Source organism: Syngnathoides biaculeatus, chromosome 3, assembly GCF_019802595.1.
Source record: "Syngnathoides biaculeatus isolate LvHL_M chromosome 3, ASM1980259v1, whole genome shotgun sequence".
NCBI lineage: Eukaryota > Metazoa > Chordata > Actinopteri > Syngnathiformes > Syngnathidae > Syngnathoides > Syngnathoides biaculeatus.
In genome coordinates this window covers 24500266-24518475 of record NC_084642.1, presented here as the reverse complement: position 1 = coordinate 24518475, position 18210 = coordinate 24500266, and the positions used below count along the sequence as shown (strand labels likewise).

Here is an 18210-nt window from a genome sequence, read left to right as displayed (position 1 = left end):
CAGTTCGTTTTCGCGGAAAAACTCCACCGGACTATCCTCAAAAGCCCGGTCCAGGATCCTGCAATCCTTCCTCTGCTTCTTTTGTCTCTTTGTCGGACCGTCCTCACTGGGGTTTGCAAAGTGTTTAGGGTCCTCAGGGCGTGTCACATGGTGCGTGATTTCGCGGACGTGCTCTTCCTCCTGCTGTTGTTTTTCCTCTAAACTCATTGCTGGTGATGAAAGAGGCTTAGCTTTCTTACTAGCAGCGCTAGTTGCTGAAGTCCGTGCCCTAACTTTTTTTCTTCTCGGCGGCATGATGCTCACTGTTCTAACTCACGACAACAACTGAAGTGACTACTAACTTTCCAACGTTTTAGTGCCGGTTCCACTGTAAAAATTACACGCCAGCAAAATGCTTTTGTGTCGTTATTCACCCATTGGTCACACGCTCAACACGCTCGTCTTACGTTGACAAATCGCTTGTCGCGCCCCAATGACGAGTTTGCACACGCTAATGGTTTTTAGGGGTATCTTATTTGGTCGCTGTTACACGCTTTTCGTGCGTTAGACACATGTTAAGTCATGCGTTATCGTAGAGCCAGTATCCATTCATCCATTTTCCAATACACTTATCCTCATAAGGGTTGCGGGAGTGCCCAGCTAACAATATTACATTCCAAATACTAGAAAAGTTGTTTTCTTCAAATAGGCCACCTTGACCCTCATGAAGATAAGCGGCTCAGAAAATGAATGAATGGATGTTATATTGTAGAATCTTTTGATCAATAGTGCAGCCAAGCAAGAAATTGACTATGAAAAAATATGGGTAGGTAGCAGTCAGTGCTAAAGGCTTTTTCTGCTGGCCTCAAGTCAATCAGAAGCACTGACTTTCATTTCACCTGCATTCTAAGAATGGGCCTGTGAAATTAGATTTATTCAGAACAGTTTATCCTCTTCTCTTCATAGTACTTCTCTTGGCTACATTGCTTCTAGTAAATGTTAATGTAAGATTTGGTCCAATCAGAGTTGCTCTGAAAAGCTAATCTTCCTATGGCTTTCAAAATCAGTAGCGCTGGGCAATGTAATTTAGACTAGTATAGGGGTCGGCAACCCAAAATGTTGAAAGAGCATTATTGGACCAAAAAAAAAAAGTATATATATATAACCCTAGCTGGAGCTGCATAAAAATTAAAGGCCTTAAATGAACCTTATCATGAAGGCAACGCATGCTGTGTCTATATTAGCCCACTATCCAAATAGTGATTCGATTTTTATTTTTCCTGCAGCACACCATGAAGCAAATGAAGCACCATGTGACTGTACGATGGCGTAAGTTTAACCTCCATAATCGATATTTTGATTTGTCATATTGATGAAATTACACAAATATGATGAAATTTTTTTCATCATATTTACACCTCAGTTTTATTTCTCATCTTGTGCCTGTCCTTATGACCTGCAGTTCCTTTTATATATAGCTGTATGGCACGGTGATGCAGCTGTAGAGTGTTGGCCTCACAGTTCTGAGGACTGCGGTTCAAATCTCAGCCCTGCTTGTATGGCGTATGCATGTTCTCCCCGTGACTCGGTGGGGTTTTTTTCCGGGCACTCGGGTTTCCTCCCACGTCCCCAAAACATGGATTAATTTGAGCTGCGACTGTTGTTGACTGACTGTTGCCCGATCATAGCTGGGATAGGCTCCAGCACTCCCGCGAGCCTCCTGAGGCCGCTTGGAAAATGAATGAATGAATAAACCCTCAGTCCTCTTCTCTTTTCCCCCTAATGGCGGCAAGAGACACAAATGAGTAGGCCACAATTGCACGAGTATGATAAATGAGCCTGCAATTAAAATGCAACCTGCATAAATAATAAAACATTAGCCTTTTCAAAAGATAAAGTATATAAAATTAAAATAATACACTTTCAATTCGATCTCTTGTGCATTATCCTCTGGAGCTTTTGACAAATGCTGACTCAGTGCAAGGTAAAAAAAAAAAAAAAAAAAAAGCAGCATCTTCTCTTCTGATGCTCAATACAACTTAGCCATCCTCAGACCTGAACAAGAAAAAAGTATCCTTGTCATTCCAAATATATATTGAAAAATAAAAAAAACACTTTATAAACACACTGGGTTGCTAAATATGTGCCCTTGACAGAATTATATTCTTACCTGTTGATTGTGACTTCTGTTTTCGGACATCACTGGACAGCTTCTCGACATCGGGAAATTAAAATGTAACTTTAACCCTAACTCATAAGTGCAAGCTCTCATCAATGAGGCGGTTGCAGTACAGTATTTGGATTTAATATAGTCCGTGTTTAAAGGTCAAATGTCATGCCTATAAACATTCTAAAATATATATTGTAATGAAAAAAATATATAATATTATTCACTTCAGTGTCTATGCAAAAAAAAAAAAAAAAAAGAGCAGAGAGCATGTTATCCATGCGTAAAGTTGCGGAAGTGTCATTCGGCATCCAAGTAGTCGCCATATTACCTGCAACGTCTGTTCATTAAGTCACACCAGGACATTCGCCATTGAAAACACGCTGTGCCACCTACTATGAAGAGAACATCTCACAATCAAGTGAAGTGACCGGGGCAATATTAACCTATTGTTTCGAGCCATAGTTAGATGATATGCGGATCACTTCTAACTTACATTAGACTCCCAGACAGTATATATGAGTATGGTGCTGTGATGAGCCACCCCGACCAAAGCCGTCCGAAGTGGACAAGGCATCGCCAAAGCCGTACGCGGATCTTTTGTTACATTGAGAGGATTACGCCCCCCCACTATTGTTTTTTTTTTTTTTTAGTAGCTGTATACACACCTACCTGTCATTTGGAACCCACAAAGCTCTCGTCCTTTGCACCTGTGCAATGCATTTTTCACGACGAACCGGGTCTTTTTGAAAAGTATGAAGAATCAATCCATCCTCCCGAGTGTTCGAACAATATCCAGCAATTAACGAGACGGCATTCTGGCTAACACGAAGGAACAAAGAGCTACCTTCCAGCAGGTAAAACTAACAGAAACATACAAGCCCACCTGAGTGGGCGTCTGTTACTGACATCACTTCCTGCTTCTTCTCCAAAAGAAATCCCTTGAGAGGATTTTCATGGCAGTAGTGACAAAAAGCCATATACGTCAAAATCATGTGTGGTGAAAAAACGCATATGACCACTCCGGCTGCTTTTTTTCATTAATAACATACTAAAAATCATGCATTTCATGACAGTGGACCATTAACAATCTGCTCTCACATGTGTGTTGATCCAAAGATGTATAATACCCCAAATGCATATCTCTTCATGTTCCTGTACCTGTCAGGAAGAAGATTCCGTGTTTCAAAAAAAGTTCCTCGGATGTTATGAGGCTTCCAATGTGGCTCCATTTGGGGCTGTGGGCAAGCTGGGCTTTCTGGCAAGTGACATTTTCACTCCCAACTAGGTACTCTGCTGCAAATTTACCATGTTTCCCTGGAAATGTCTTCCCACATGAGTCTTTTTTGTTATTGGACAACTTCTCAGCAGTACGTGCAGGCAAATCTGGCAATGAAAGCAAAAGAGCTATTGAATCCTCTGTTGTCCTCAAGTATCTTTCTCTTTTCCCCTTTGCGATCCATCGGACACCCGCCGGTTTGTTTGCGATAGGCAGCTACCACATACAAGCACTGCATCCTGGTACCTGTGGGATAGTAACCTTTAACTAAAAGCAGGTTGCCTGTATGTGTGATTAAATTAATAATACATGGCGGTCACTACTAACCATATAGATTAAAATTCAAATGTATTCAGATATAATATAATCCATTCCAGTTTTAACTCAGCGGTACTGTTATCCTCTCTTCCTGTCAATTTTTATGTCCCAAGATAACAACCGTTGTCAAATTTGCAATTTTAACTATAAATTATAACCTCAATTTGGGATTGTGTGTTTCAAACTCTTTAAAAGGAAACCAGACCCAGCAATACAGCTGGTGTAAGTATTACCGGTTTACTGCATTACAACTCTCATTTCTATTTCTGCAATACAACTTAGGCCATGTATCCCATTACTGTTATTAGAGGACAAGATACAGCAGCTCAAATTTACTTTCCATAAGAAATGACACATAATGGTTCTCTATTAACTGGTATAATTGATCTAGAAAATAAAATAGGTACTACATATAAGTGCTGTGTTCACATGAACTGCTGCTCCACAACAAGAAGGCTCCAGGTTTGACGTGCAGCTGAAGCCGTTACTGTATGTACTGAGTATGTTCTCCCATTGTATGTCTAGCTTTCTCCTAGTGTCGAAAAACACGAGTCTGAGTGGTTGTCTTGTCTCCGCTGTGTTTGACAGGTGATCAGGTTGGGGTGTATTGCGCCTGTAACCAAAGGTCACATAGGATTGGCTTCACTTTCCCTGTGACCCTGTACAAGGGTTCAGAGACCGAATGGATTGGTACAAGATACCAAGTAGGCAGAATGGTAGATTGTTTATTTACAAGAGCATTTATTAATTTGTAAAAACAAAGAGCGTGGGTGAAAGAGTTGAAGCACTTTGCTAATTACTGTTACACTGTAACAAAAGATGAACCTCTGCCCAGCTGGAGGAATAACTGCTACAGAGGAGGCGGAGATATCATCTTGTGTTTTCCATCCATGCCAGGAGTCACCAATGAGTTGAGCCATCTAATCCCCTATGGTCAGCCCCAACGGCCTCAGAAACGGTGCTAAATCCTTGTTCTCTGCAAAAAGTCACAATAATGCAATTTGAGATTAGATCTTGAAAATGAGTCACCTTTTCTTTAGCCATGGGAAGTCTCTTGTACAACAGTAAAATACACCGAAAGGCGACAACACTGATAAAGGAGATCCAGCACAAGAGCATTATGAGATGTTATCAATTCTTTACATCTTAGACCGTGTTAACATCAGCAATTGTTGAAGTAATTATCTTGACAAAGTAAGCAGTAAAATGCCAAGACAGTATCTTGATTTCAAATGCTGGAATTAAAAATAAAAAGTGGTCAGAAAAATGCAGACGTAAAGAAAAGTATAGATACGTGAAATATGAACTTAAGTAGTACTGATTATATTATTAGAAAAAAATTCCAGCTCTCGTGACACAGTGGCACAGTTGTAAAGCATTGGCCTCACAGTTCTGAGGACCTGGGTTCAATCCCGGCCCTCCCTGTGTGGAGTATGGATGTTCTCCCCGTGCTTGCGTGGGTTTTCTCCAGGGACTCCGGTTTCCTCCCACGTCCAAACACATGCAACATTAATTGGACAATTAAGGACACCTAGGTGTGACTCTGAGTCCCACCGTTGTCTGTCTCGACATGCCCTGCGATTGGCTGGCAACTAGTTCAGGGTGTACCCCGCCTCCTGCCCAATGACAGCTGGGATAGGCTCCAGCACTCCCGCAACTATTGTGAAGATGAGCGGCAAAGAAAATGGATGGATGGATGAATTCCAGTTCTACGGAACAATGCAAGTTTTCCCACCACTGGGCAATGGAGGATACATAGATTTTCAATGGAAACTATCTTTCTGTGGGAAAGCACAAAGCTGATCTGGCTGTGGATGAAAATGAGTCAGACGACCCTGCTGATCCGAGCAAAACTCCCCATGACAAACGCTTCATGATCTCTACTTCCGTCAATGTCAGCATCTAATTAACTGGCGGTTTGAACAAGCAAAGATACTCACTTCAAAAGATGTTCCAATTCCCGCTTTATCTTGGTCACGACAGGAGGACCCTGGAAGGCCAAAGCTGTGTAAAGCTGAACCAATGATGCACCAGCACGGATTTTGTCCATCGCGTCTTGTCCGCTGGCCACACCACCGATCCCAATGATTGTCACTTTCCCTAGGCGAACATGAGCCCACTTGCACTGACTGCCACTTACAGAGGAACAGGAAAAAAACTGAAGGCACACACCTTTCGTGAGTCTGTACATTTCTCTGACTGTGTTTGTGGACATGTCTTTGAGAGGCTGCCCACTCAGTCCACCAGTCTCACACCGTTGGGGATCTTGTAGCATCTCTGGCCGGGACACAGTGGTGTTGGACACCATTAAGCCATCCACTCCGAGCTAGAAAAAAACAAAAGACATATGTGTGTGTGTGTGTGTGTGCATGTTTGGTCTCCTATGTATATTATCCACAACCCCACCTCCCACAGAAGAGTGTTGTAAAAATATTTGCCCTTCTTAGTTCCTCTTCCATTAAGGTCTGCCTCCCATTCGCTCGGCTGAACACAGCTGCGGAACACTGCTGTGTTCTTTCTAAAAATGGCCTCCAGAAGTAATGGTGAGGCAACAGTGTAAAGGCCAATGCTGACGTAGGCTGTTTAAAATTTAAAGCCTCTGAAGTTTATTCAACAAAAATCTTGATCATTTTTATTTAAACAATTCAATTCACATCAACAAAAACAAAGTAGCAAAGATACAGCTTTCTGGGAATGAATCTAAAGAGCTCAAGAGTAATTGCTCGTCAAGATTAGATTGAAATCAAACTTCTGACCTCAGTAACAACGTCAGCAATGTCCTGCTTGTCCTGTGCGCTGAGGTCAGGTGCGATCTTGACCAGGACTGGAGGCTTGTGTCCTTCATGCATCTCATCCCGCTCCTTCAACACCTGCCATCATTTAAGAACACATTAAAAGCAGGATATTAGAGCAAATGGTGGCATTTACAAACAATACCCATTTTGAAGATTCAAAAAGAAGTAATTTTACAAGGGCTTTTAACAGATGATCCCTAAAATGTTTTGTTCTACAAATCTTAAATTACTCAAATATTTGAAAGAGATCCAAGGTACTGTACAAAACAATGAGGTAGCAAGGGTGCGGTGGCTAAGATTTGTCGGAGTTGAGGGCAAAGTTGAAAACAAGAGCAGTAGATCAATGACAACTAGTGGAAACAATCATGAAAAAAAGAAGAATTGCTAAATTGCCTTGTGCATCAATATAGTAATAGCTTGCTCCTTGACAATCTATATTCTAATATTATAAAACCATCTGCTGTGTAGGTAAATCAAAGTGACACCTGTGATTTATACTGATTTACCTTAGAATACACTTGGGAATAGACAGTGTACTGTTATAAAATTTGAATCCGTTGCATCAGGGGCAGGAGTTATTGATCTGTCTGTGAAACAGGAAACACCAAGTGGTATTTTTGTTCCAGGAGTGCTGGAAGTGGTAATGTTCAGACATTATAGAGGGATACATTATTTTAGACATTGTGAGTCTTGGAAGGTGAAGGTGGGTAAAGTTTGGTGGATGATAATTGCACCAAGTCACATGAAGTAAAGTAATGAAGTGATGTTTCAAAATACCGTATGGAGGAGCTGGTGGAGCTCAGCTTTGCCTTGTAGGTTGCGGAGACCTGGTGTATTGGGACTGCTGACATTTACAACAAGGTAGTCAGCCAGTGGGCCCAGCACTCTCATCCCCTCCAAGTAATCTGCCCTTGCATCACGGGACTGCTTGTTCTTTCCTAGGTTGATACCTAGGGGAAGGCCGGCTGAATAGAAAAGACAGAAAAACACAACAACCTGCATCATCCCACGTTTGACTCAGCCACAGCGCACACAATTAATGAGGACAAAGATGAAAAGAAAAAAAAAATCTCACACAGTGAAAAATCCAGTGGGCAAAAAGTGAAATAATAATAATAAATAATTGAGTAAACCCATAAAAGGTGCACACAAAACATGGAAAAACCAACCTTTAGTTTGCGCTTGCTGTGCTGCCTCCCGGACCTTTAGCCTCTGGTGTGCGTCTATAACACCACAACTGTTGAAACCATATCTAGACAACAGGAGCAAACAGAAATCCTTTTGCTAAACAGAGATGAAAGTGGACTTTCGTGAAAATTCTTGAAAATACAAATGCCAGCATAGGGGGGTCTGAGGGCATGCCCCCCCTCGCAAATTTTGGAAAAAATGGATGGCTGTGGTGCATTCTGGCGATATTTGTGAACAAATTGAAAGTAAAATTCATATCATGCGCATTGATTTGAGTCAATCACCGTCTTTGTTGTTTACTAATATGAGAAGTCGAGTGGATGACAGGATCAGTAAAAGCATGCAGGAGAATATTTCTTTGAAAAACACAAAATCAATACTACAATACTGTTTTTGAGCATGGATTGCAGCAAATCAATGATTTGAATTATACATTGGGTTTCCTGGATCTGGGATGATTTTTGTGGGTGTGTATTATACTCGAGAGCAGTGAACATTAGAAGTTAAAAGTAAGTGTAGGTACAGTGTATACGTTTGTGAAGATCTACTATGAGATATAAATCATCATACTTGGCGAATACTTATGAAACTCATCAGTTCGCAAGGTAGAATTCATGTTAAATGTTCCACTCTTTAAGATAAAGCAAATCAACTTTATCTATACTCAATGTGCTTTAGATGATTAAAAATGTAAAAAAGAAAAAAACAGCTTTTAAGCATTTAATACAAAGAGAAAAATAAAAATATAGTTAAAGCAGTGTTAAGTGCAAGAAATTTGTGAAAGTGGAAAAAACATGGGGTTGGGGGTTAACCTGGACTTAAAAACATTCATGTTTGAGAGTGACATCACTTTTGTTGGTATTTTATTCCATTTGTGTCCAGCATAACAGCTAAATTATCTTTCAATATATTTGCTTTGGACTTGTCATATCAAATCAATCCAATCACAAAACTGCCTTTTACAACATGAAAAACATTTCAAGAGTGAAAGCTTGTATGTGTCAAGCAGACCAGGAAAAGCTCATCCTTGCTTTGATCTCAAGTAGACTTGACTCCTGTAATGGTCTTCTAATTGGACACCCCAAAGACTATTAAACAGCTGCAGCTCATTCAGAATGCTGCATCTCGAGTTCTGACCAGAAGAAAGAAGTCAGACGATATAACGCCAATCCTAAAGTTCTTGCACTGGCTTCCAGTCAGCTATAGAATAGATTTTAAAGGTCTGCTAGTGGTCTATAAATCACGACATGATTTAGGTCCTGAATACATGAAAGATATGCTTACAGAATACAAACTTAGAAGAGCTCTGAGATCGACTGACTCAAATAGTCAACAAGGAAAGTAGTCCAAAGCAAACATGGTGAAGCAGCATTTAGCTATTATGCTGCACTCAAATTGAATAAGTTCCCAACAGAGGTGGGGTCAGCCCCAACTGTTATTTTTTTTTTAAATTCAGGTTGAAGGTTAAAGCAGCAAATAAGTTGTTTGAAAAAATTTAAGGCGATAAAAATATGGTATATACAATGATCCCCCCCCCCCAAGATAAAGCGACGTAAAGGTTATAGCAACCAGTTAAAAGAAGACAATTCTGAATGGATGACATTCTTTATCTGGTTTAAAAATGACAAATGTTTTATGAAAATTAATGCAAAAGATAGTTTTCTTGATCAGTGATAACCATACCTGTTAATGATGGCATTGTCTGCTGCCAGTCGGAACACACGTGGTTTGGGGTTGCCTTCTTGGGGTTTGGGAGTGATGGTCCCAACTTCGACAAAGCCAAAGCCCATCTTGTACAAACCATCCACTGCTTCTCCGTGCTTATCAAAGCCTGCCGCGATCCCAACAGGGTTTTTGAACTTTAAGCCAAGGACGTTAACTCCCTGTGCACATGAGAAAGCCAACAAAGGATTTGTACACATTTTTGGAAAAAACCTTTTACATAACTTACAAGACAGAAAAATTTGATTTTGCTACTGTTTTATCCACAGAATATTTCAGAATCCATGCTGAGCGGAAAGCAAAGGTTGTTTGTGTTTGAATTTGACCTTTTATGGGTTCTCATTATAATACTGGTTCCAAACAATTGATTGTCCATTATGATTCCTATGGGGGTGAAATTGCAGAGACTGGTTTAACCGTCTGCCTCACAGTTCTGAGGACATGGGTTCAAATCCCGATCCAGGCTTTGGAGTTTAGATGTTTTCCCCCATGCCTGCATGGGTATTCTCCAGGCACTTCGGTTTCCTCCCACATGTTAGTTGAAGAATCTAAATTCTCCATCGGTGTGAACATAACTGCAAAGGTTGTTCGTTACTATGTGCCCTGTGATTGGCTGTCACACAGTTCAGGATGAATGCCACCTCGTGCCTGAAGATAGCTGAGATAGACTCCAGCATTCCCACAACCCTTGTGAGGATAAGTAGTTCTGATCATGGATGGGTAGATTCTTTTGGGAGGAAGATAAAAAAAGGTTCACACAATTTAAATCACACAGATATCCAAAGATAATTATTTTAGCAGCCCGCAGTTTACAGTAAAATTCAGATTTGACATGCCCGTTGTTTGCCTACATTGTACAGTACTTACAATATGAAGTTTGTTCTCATATCTCACTTATTTTCAACCAACCACAGATTTGCTTAAATGTTCCACCAAGGTCATTTTTGTACAGAATTCTCCTGTTATAATTCTTAATGTGGAAATCTGATTCTGCTATTGCTCAGTGCAGGAGTGGACCAATTCCCCTGAGATAAAGGAGCACTTCCCATTGCTTTATATATTAGTATATCCATCCATTTTGTGTACCTCTTCTTCTCACTAGGGTCACGGGCGTTCTGGAGCCTATTCCAGCTATCTTTGGACGAGAGGTGGGGTACACCCTGAACTGGTTGCCAACCAATTGCAGGACACATACATGAAAAACAACAACCATTTAAATTCATCTTTTAACATTTCAAGTGCTCAATTAACCTACCGTGGATGTTTTGAAATGTGGGAGGCAACTAGCATACCTGGAGAAAACCCACGCAGGCACGGTGAGAACGTGCAAACTTTACGGAGGTGAGGCCAGATTTGAACCCAAGTCTCAGAACTATGAGGCAGATATGATGTGCTAACCAGTCATGCTCCTCGATATATAACATATATCAAATTAAACTTGGCTTCGCATAGCTTTACCTACAAACCCCAAATACAGCGAACCTTGAGTAAATGAAAGATAAAATGATTTGCAAATTCTTTTCAACTTAAAGCAGTTGAAATAAGTGTGGAACATGTTAAAATTTTTCTCACTAAATATACTTCCAAAGGTGGTATTTACTTACAGGTTTCACCAGATGTTGGGAAAAACCCAAGTAATTCACATACTCAAAGAGAGTAGAACAAATAAGATCATAACTATGGAAGTCTTTAGTGCCGCACCAGCATGCCGGGAGCATGTAAATAGCGTTCAAAGTGCATGTTTTGTGTCAATTATTTTGTTTTGTCATTTGCTAGCGACGCTATTCTGTTTGATGTGGTGTGATAATTTTAGTTTCGATATGACGCCGTGAGTGTGTACAAAATTGTCAGTAATGACCTGCCTACACAGGCAACGTATAGAGCAGGGGTTGGGAACCTTTTCAACTGAGAGAGCCATCAATGCCGAATATTTTAATATGTAATTTCAAAAGACGCATACAATATTTTAAAAAGTAAATATAGGTGTATTTGCGCATTTATGCAAGACCACCACTTTTAGAGTACAATAAGTCTCTGCATTCTTTTACATAACATTGTTATGATGTTGCTAACCAATGATGACAAAAATACTTCTTAGCATGAATGCGGCTTCTGGTGCATCACGGTTTTGCTGATGCCTTTGGAGTCTGTTTCATATGTTGTTTGACGTATGGAGTGTCTCATTTCTAATGCAAATTATCTTATCTAGACAAAAATATATGTTCAACTGTACAATAAAATGGATAACCTTCTCAATGTTTTTACCAAAAAATATAAGTGTTTATGAATTAAAGTCTTCGAAGTTTGACCTAGCCTCCCGTGTCTGAAAAACACATGTGGCTGACCTCTGATGTCACTACAGGAAAGGACATCGTACTGCAGATAGGTTCTCACACAAGCATGCACAGGCAGATCCATCACGCTGTACAATGAACGGACAGCAAACGACGGCTACCCTACTAGGACAAACTGCGTTTGCGATGCCTCTGCGACAGAAATGAAATATGTAGAGTATGTTGTTATGAGGGCTCTCCGAGCCATATGCAACCATCAAAAGAGCTAGATATGGCTCGCGAGCCATAGATTCCCAACCTCTGGTGTAGGGCAATGTAAGCTTCTTCTGCTTACAGATGTGAAATGCAATTGTTGCTCAATGCCTTGTGAGCGCCATCATATGGTTACATTACGAAGATGCTAAAACACATGCTGGCATGTATGATGATAGTGTAACCAGTGTGTATTAATACAGCATCCATTATTTGTCAATTTTTGTTTTTCACAGTGATGTAAGGAATGTAACAGGGGAACACAACATTTTGCTTCCAAGTCACTTGCAATTTTAATCACAGCCTATACAATTTTATTTATATTTTAGACATCCTTATGATAGTTAACTTTTCAAGGAGCTGGACAATGCATTTTTAGTTTCATTAACTTTTCTTGGTTTTCTTGACTGTACAAACCCTGCCAAGTGTTGAGGACACAATATAATGTTTTCGGGAGACTAAGATGATGCACTCACCAGTGACTGTGGGTCCTGATAGCGGTTGAGAGGAACCAAACCCAGACTAATCATTTTAACAGCGAGCTCATGGCCCATCTCTGCCCCCACTACAGTTTGTAGGAGGGGCATCAACTGCTGGGCATAGAAACGCTCATCTCCCACCACTGTGAGGTAGGAGGCAAAGAGGAGGCTCCCTGAGCCGATGACCTTCAATGCCTCTTTTAGCTGCTTCTGTTCACAGACAGGAGAACCAAAAAAAAAAAAAAAAAAAGACACACACATGCGAGTTTATGGTTGACAGACATGAACAGACTATATTATTTCAATAAACATTCTGGTTATTAATACCCTGCTGTAATTGTCACTCAATTGTCTCCAGGCATATCAAATGGATTCACTACAAATACTTTTTACAGATTTTACAGTTATTTTATTTATGGACTGACATTTCTGACGAACTTTTACCTTTAATCACAACATTAGAAGACACGTTCTTTCAACTCCTTACTTAATGAGACTTTTTTTTTTTCAACTTCCACAAATCATCATCATAAATACAATAAATAAATGAGGCGTCAAGTTAATCACAGTTGAGATATTGACTGGGATCTTGGGGACTGATGGTTTAAAAAAAACAAAAAAACAGGGACAGCAGAGACATGGAGGAACATGAACCAAGCAGCATGAATGACAATGATGCAGCACATTTGGAAACACACACACAAACACGCACAATTCAACTCCCAACTACAGAGGGATCACACTCCTTAGCCTCCCTGGTAAGGTCTATGCAGGGGCACTGGAGAGGAGGGAAAGCATTTGACCATGTCCTTGGGGAGTCTTGTGGGGGCCCCGGGAGTATGGGTGTACCAAACCCCTTGATTCGTGCCGAACAGTCTCTGTATGTCAGAGTTTGGTGCGCATTGCGGAGAGGAAGTCAGACTTGTTTCTGTGAGATTTGGACTCTGCCAAGGCTGCCCTTTGGCACCGATTTTGTTCATAACTTTTTTTGGACAGACAGCGTGGCCGAGGTGAAGAAGGGGTCCAGTTTGGTGTCCCGATTATTGCATCTCTGCTCTTTCCAGATGATGTGATTCTGTTGGATTCATCAGGCTGTGATCTCCAACGCTCACTGGAACAGTTTGCAGCTGAGTGTGAAGGGGCTGGGATGAGAATCAGCACCTCCAAATCTGAGACATTGGTCCTCAGTCAGAAAAGGGTGACGTGCCCTCTCCAGGTAGGGGATGAGATCTTGCCCCAAGTGGAGTAGTTTAAGTATCTTGGGGTCTTGTTCATGAGTGAGGGAAGAATGGAGCGGGAGATTGACAGGCGGATCGGTGGAGTGTCTGCAGTGATGCCGACTTTGTATCGGTCCGTTGTGGTAAAGAGGGAGATTAGTCAAAGGGCGAAGCTCTCAATTTACCAGTCGATTTACGGTCCTACCCTCACCTATGGTCATGCGCGAGTGTATCCATCCATCCGTCCATTTTCTTAACTGTTTAACTTCACAAGGGTTGCGGAAGTGCTGGAGCCAATCCCAGCTGTCATCAGGCAGGAGGTTGAGTACACCCTGAACTGGTTACCACCCAATCACAGGGCACATGGAGACAGACAACATTCACACTCTGTCTCCAATTGATGCATGTTGGGGCTGTGGGAGGAAACCCGAGCAGGCACGGGGAGAACATGCAAAATACACACAGGCGGGGGCAGGATTTGAACTCTTGTCCTCAGAACTGTGAGGCCAATGCTCTACAGCCGTGCTGCCTGCGCGTGTGTATATTCATATATATCTTGTGCAACGCTAACTTCGACCAGCTTTTGGCATGAAAACAATTCTGTAAGTAAGCTGAAAAACAAAACCTCATGTTTTCCTTTGCTTTTTTTTTTTTTTTTTGCTTGTTTTAGTCTGTAAATCCACAACGTTAGCCAAGCTATGGGAATATGTTTTAATAGCATTAAAGTCTGAGAAACAGGGAAACTATATTATGTTCACAGAAATTGTACTATATAATTCTGTAATTCTTGTTTACTTGAGGAGTTGAATCAGTATACTCCGGCCATTTTTTAAAAACATATTTATCTGTATTTCTTACTCGTGCAGTGTGCGTACTTTTGTCACCTCTGTGTTACTGGCACGCTGACTGTGCGTGGGTGCCCAATATTGTGATATTAGTTGACTGTGGTCAAACTAACAAACAGAATTTTAATTTACAATGTCGCGTCATATTTAATTGCGGTACAATCAAACTAAGCTCATAAAGTGCTCACTATTAATGTGTTTTCACAGCTACACGTGCAACTGTCCGGATTGCAACACCCTGAAGATCAGCTGCCTACAACAACCAGTTATTCACTTCCGGTTGTGTTTAGCAACCGAGCTAGCCTATGTACTAGCCTGGGGAGCCAAACTCCCAAAGCTTCAGTTTATGTCAGCGATATTAAAAAGTTGATGTGTCATTCTACCTTCAAATGTGCTGCCATATGCGCCTGTTCCGATTGGGGATGAACGGGAGGGAAGAGCCCTTGTCGAACCGTCACATTATTCCACAAACACTCGCGGTTCGATGCAACGCGTCACGGTTTTGCACTGAGGTCAAGCCAGCCTCCACTCGGAATGTAGCCGTCAAACCAGACCCCCCCCCCCCCCCATTTTGTTCACACGAGACATTACGGCTACAAGTCGCCAACCAGCGTCCAGCAATCTTCAAATATACGTCGACCAGCAAGGTTAATTTGAAACATCTTGAGGTGCTGCGAAAATGTTTGTTTGATATCACGTAAAAAACTAATGGCCTCAGCCTAATTAGGTCGTTATTCACACAATCACAGTGGCCAAAGTGCTTCTCGAAGCTCGACATTCACGCCCATACAGTTGGTCCCAGGCCAGGCAGAAAACTGTGTGCCATTTCAAAATAAAAGAAACCGCAACGTTTCACTGTGCCCACCGACTTTGCATCTTTTGGGGAAGACCTTGGGCGGTCTCGCGTCCCACAGAACCGGACTGTTGTTGCACTATCGCATTGATTATTTTAAATAAATCGACAATGTTGAAAGTGAAATATGCACATTTTTAGTGAACTTTTATTTTGAAATACCAAATCTGATTTGGTTGGAACCGTTGGCACCTCTTTAGTTGGAAACATGAAGTGTTAAGATATTTCTGGACTTTTTTTTCCCCCACTGAATTTGCACGTCAGGTGACTTTTATTTAGAAATGCCACAGACAGCAAAAGATGCAGTTTTCAGAAGCTTTTATTTCGAAGTACAATATCAGATTTCTTTACAATTTCTTTTAGTGGAGTCCTACGTCACACAGATCTGGAGTAGTCTTTCGAATCCCTGCTACGACACAACCCACGTCGAACCGTCCTGCAAGGCACTGAACCCTAATGTGTTCCCAGTTACTGGCAGTGTCAAACTTGACGGCAAGAATGTGTGACTGTGAAGCTTTATAAAGTCCTTTAGGCACTGTAATCGTGAAAAGTGCATTCCATTTATCATCAAAATTTTCCAAGATACCAAATCAACAAACTTTTTTTTTTCTTTTTTAACTCCATCTCAAAAAGATACAAATTAACCCTGCCGGGCGGGCGCATTGACGTCCTTCTTATTGAAAAGCTTTTATTTTGAAGGTTGTTCGATGCGAGTTGGAGACTTATTACCGTAATGTCTGGTATGAAAAAAGTAAGGGGCGGCTGGCATCTCGTGTACAGCGGTTCTTTTCAGTGTACTGAATCACTCGAATCAGTTCAGTTTGTTGAAAAAAATTCATTCGTTCATTTCTTTTTCATAAAATAATTTAAATGCCTTCTCATCCCGTTAACGACCCATCCCTGTCCCTTAAAAAAAAAAAAAACCTCGCACAGTTCCTTTGAAAAAGCATTTCAACGTGGAATATCAGACAAGTGAAATTGAACCATTCGCCGCTAGATGGCAGCAAACGCTCCATTTTGTATACGTGTGTGGATGCGTGCGAGTGTCAGTCCTTAAATATCCATCCATACATCCATTTTCTGAGCCGCCTATCCTCACGAGGGTCACGGGAGCGCCGGAGTCAACCCCAGCTGTCATCTTGCAGGCAGCGGAGGACACCCTGAACTGGCTGCCAGCCAATCACAGGGCACATGAAGACAGACATCAGTCGCACTCACAATCTAACACTTAAGGCCCAATTTAGAGTCTCTAAATAATGTATTTTGGGGGGATTTGAACCCCGGTCTTCAGAACTGTGAGGACAATGCTCATCTGCATCACCGTGCCTCCAGCCCTTAATATTCACATTAAAAATATTGAGTTAACCTACTGATATCCATATGCATGGTGGGGCCTTTAGGGATAAAATGGAGCCGAGATCATTTCAGAGAATATTACAATGATATGATTTTATAATATGTAATATCTTTACATTTAAATTATCCCTTTGCTGTGCGTTGCAGTCAGTATCGGAATAAAAATTTATTTCCTATAATGGGCCTCTTACTCTGCATATAAGTAGATCATTTCTTTCTCACTAAACTATGTTCTAAATACAGTACAATGAGAGAAACAAAAGAAGTTATTGTGTGCAAATTTTCATAATGAAATCATTGAGTGCATTCTCACAAAAACATCTCCACTGCAAAATACTGATAGACTAGCACATGGGCACAATTCAACATCTGCAGTCGTGAAATTCGGAAATAATACGCAAGTCTTTGAGTGTTTCTGGTATTTTTCATATTCTGTCCGATTCGCATTTAGTTGCCAAACTGCGGCCCATTTAAGTGATGTCATACAATCTGCAGCAGGTGTCTCATTGTTTCCGCAAAAGAGTCTCATTTAACAACATTACATCCAATCCCAGATAATTGTTGTATTATAGTATTTTAACAGTAGGGGGTCGGTGGTGTGTGGTGTCAGAGTTATTGTTTGAAACAGATGTCAGAAGTATGATGAATTTTCATTAGCGTTAAGCATTTGATAGCATTTTCTTGGTTGGCTCGGGGGTGGGGGGATTGAATGTTATATTTGCAGATGGCAGCCTCCCTCTGAATGCTCTGAACTTCTGTTCTCATTGTGTCATGCCATGCCGGAAAAATGTTGCCTGGAGAAGTTGTTTTGGAGTGAATAGCCTAAATGTGGCTCGAATTTCATAGTGGAGGCGATGTTATATACATGTCGTCATTTATACTATAGACTTCGTTTTCCATTCCAAAGTATTAGTAGTCAAAAAGTCAAACAAAGGATGTTCGTCTGGGCCAGGAACTGTCAGAGGCTCAGCAACATTAACTTAACACTTACTTACTGCTCAGCCTTTTTACTACCCACAGTTTTGATTAATAATTATGTTAAATATGATTACAGGGGGCGGCACGGTAAAGCATCGGCCTCACAGTTCTGAGGTTCCTGGTTCAATCCCGGACCCGCCTGTGTGGAGTTTGCATGTTCTCCTCGTGCCAGCGTGGGTTTTCTCCGGGCACTCCGGTTTCCTCCCACATTCCAAAAACATGCAATATTAATTGGACACTCTAAATTGCCCGTAGGTGGAATTGTGAGTGCGGCTGTTTGTCTCGATGTGCCCTGCGACTGGCTGGCAACCAGTTCAGGGTGTACTCTGCCTCCTGCCCGTTGACAGCTGGGATAGGCTCCAGCACTCGCTGCGACCCTTGTGAGAATAAGCGGCTAAGAAAATGGATGGATGGATGATTACAGGGGCGGCACAGTGGATGACTGGTTCCCTCGGCGTGGGATGTGTCATGTCCACTGGGTTGCTCTC

The 18210-nt window shown here is 41.4% G+C and overlaps 1 protein-coding gene across 1 annotated transcript; it reads right to left on the bottom strand.

Annotated features, from left to right (window-relative positions):
* Window positions 1–4456: 4456 nt before the first annotated feature.
* dhodh (dihydroorotate dehydrogenase) lies at window positions 4457–15325 on the bottom strand. Its single transcript, XM_061814936.1, has 9 exons — window positions 14919–15325; window positions 12471–12683; window positions 9410–9609; window positions 7708–7790; window positions 7316–7503; window positions 6500–6613; window positions 5916–6069; window positions 5684–5843; window positions 4457–4719 (listed from the first exon to the last, which is right to left on the bottom strand). The coding sequence occupies exons 1-9, from the start codon at window positions 14934–14936 to the stop codon at window positions 4644–4646; spliced, it is 1206 nt and encodes a 401-aa protein (XP_061670920.1). The 5' UTR covers window positions 14937–15325; the 3' UTR covers window positions 4457–4643.
* Window positions 15326–18210: the final 2885 nt, after the last annotated feature.

Coding starts and splice junctions, on each gene's coding strand:
- dhodh (XM_061814936.1), bottom strand. Junction 9,610..12,470: donor ATCAGGACCCACAGTCACTG/GTGAGTGCATCA, acceptor TCATGTGCACAG/GGAGTTAACGTCCTTGGCTT. Junction 7,504..7,707: donor ACAGCAAGCGCAAACTAAAG/GTTGGTTTTTCC, acceptor TTTTCTATTCAG/CCGGCCTTCCCCTAGGTATC.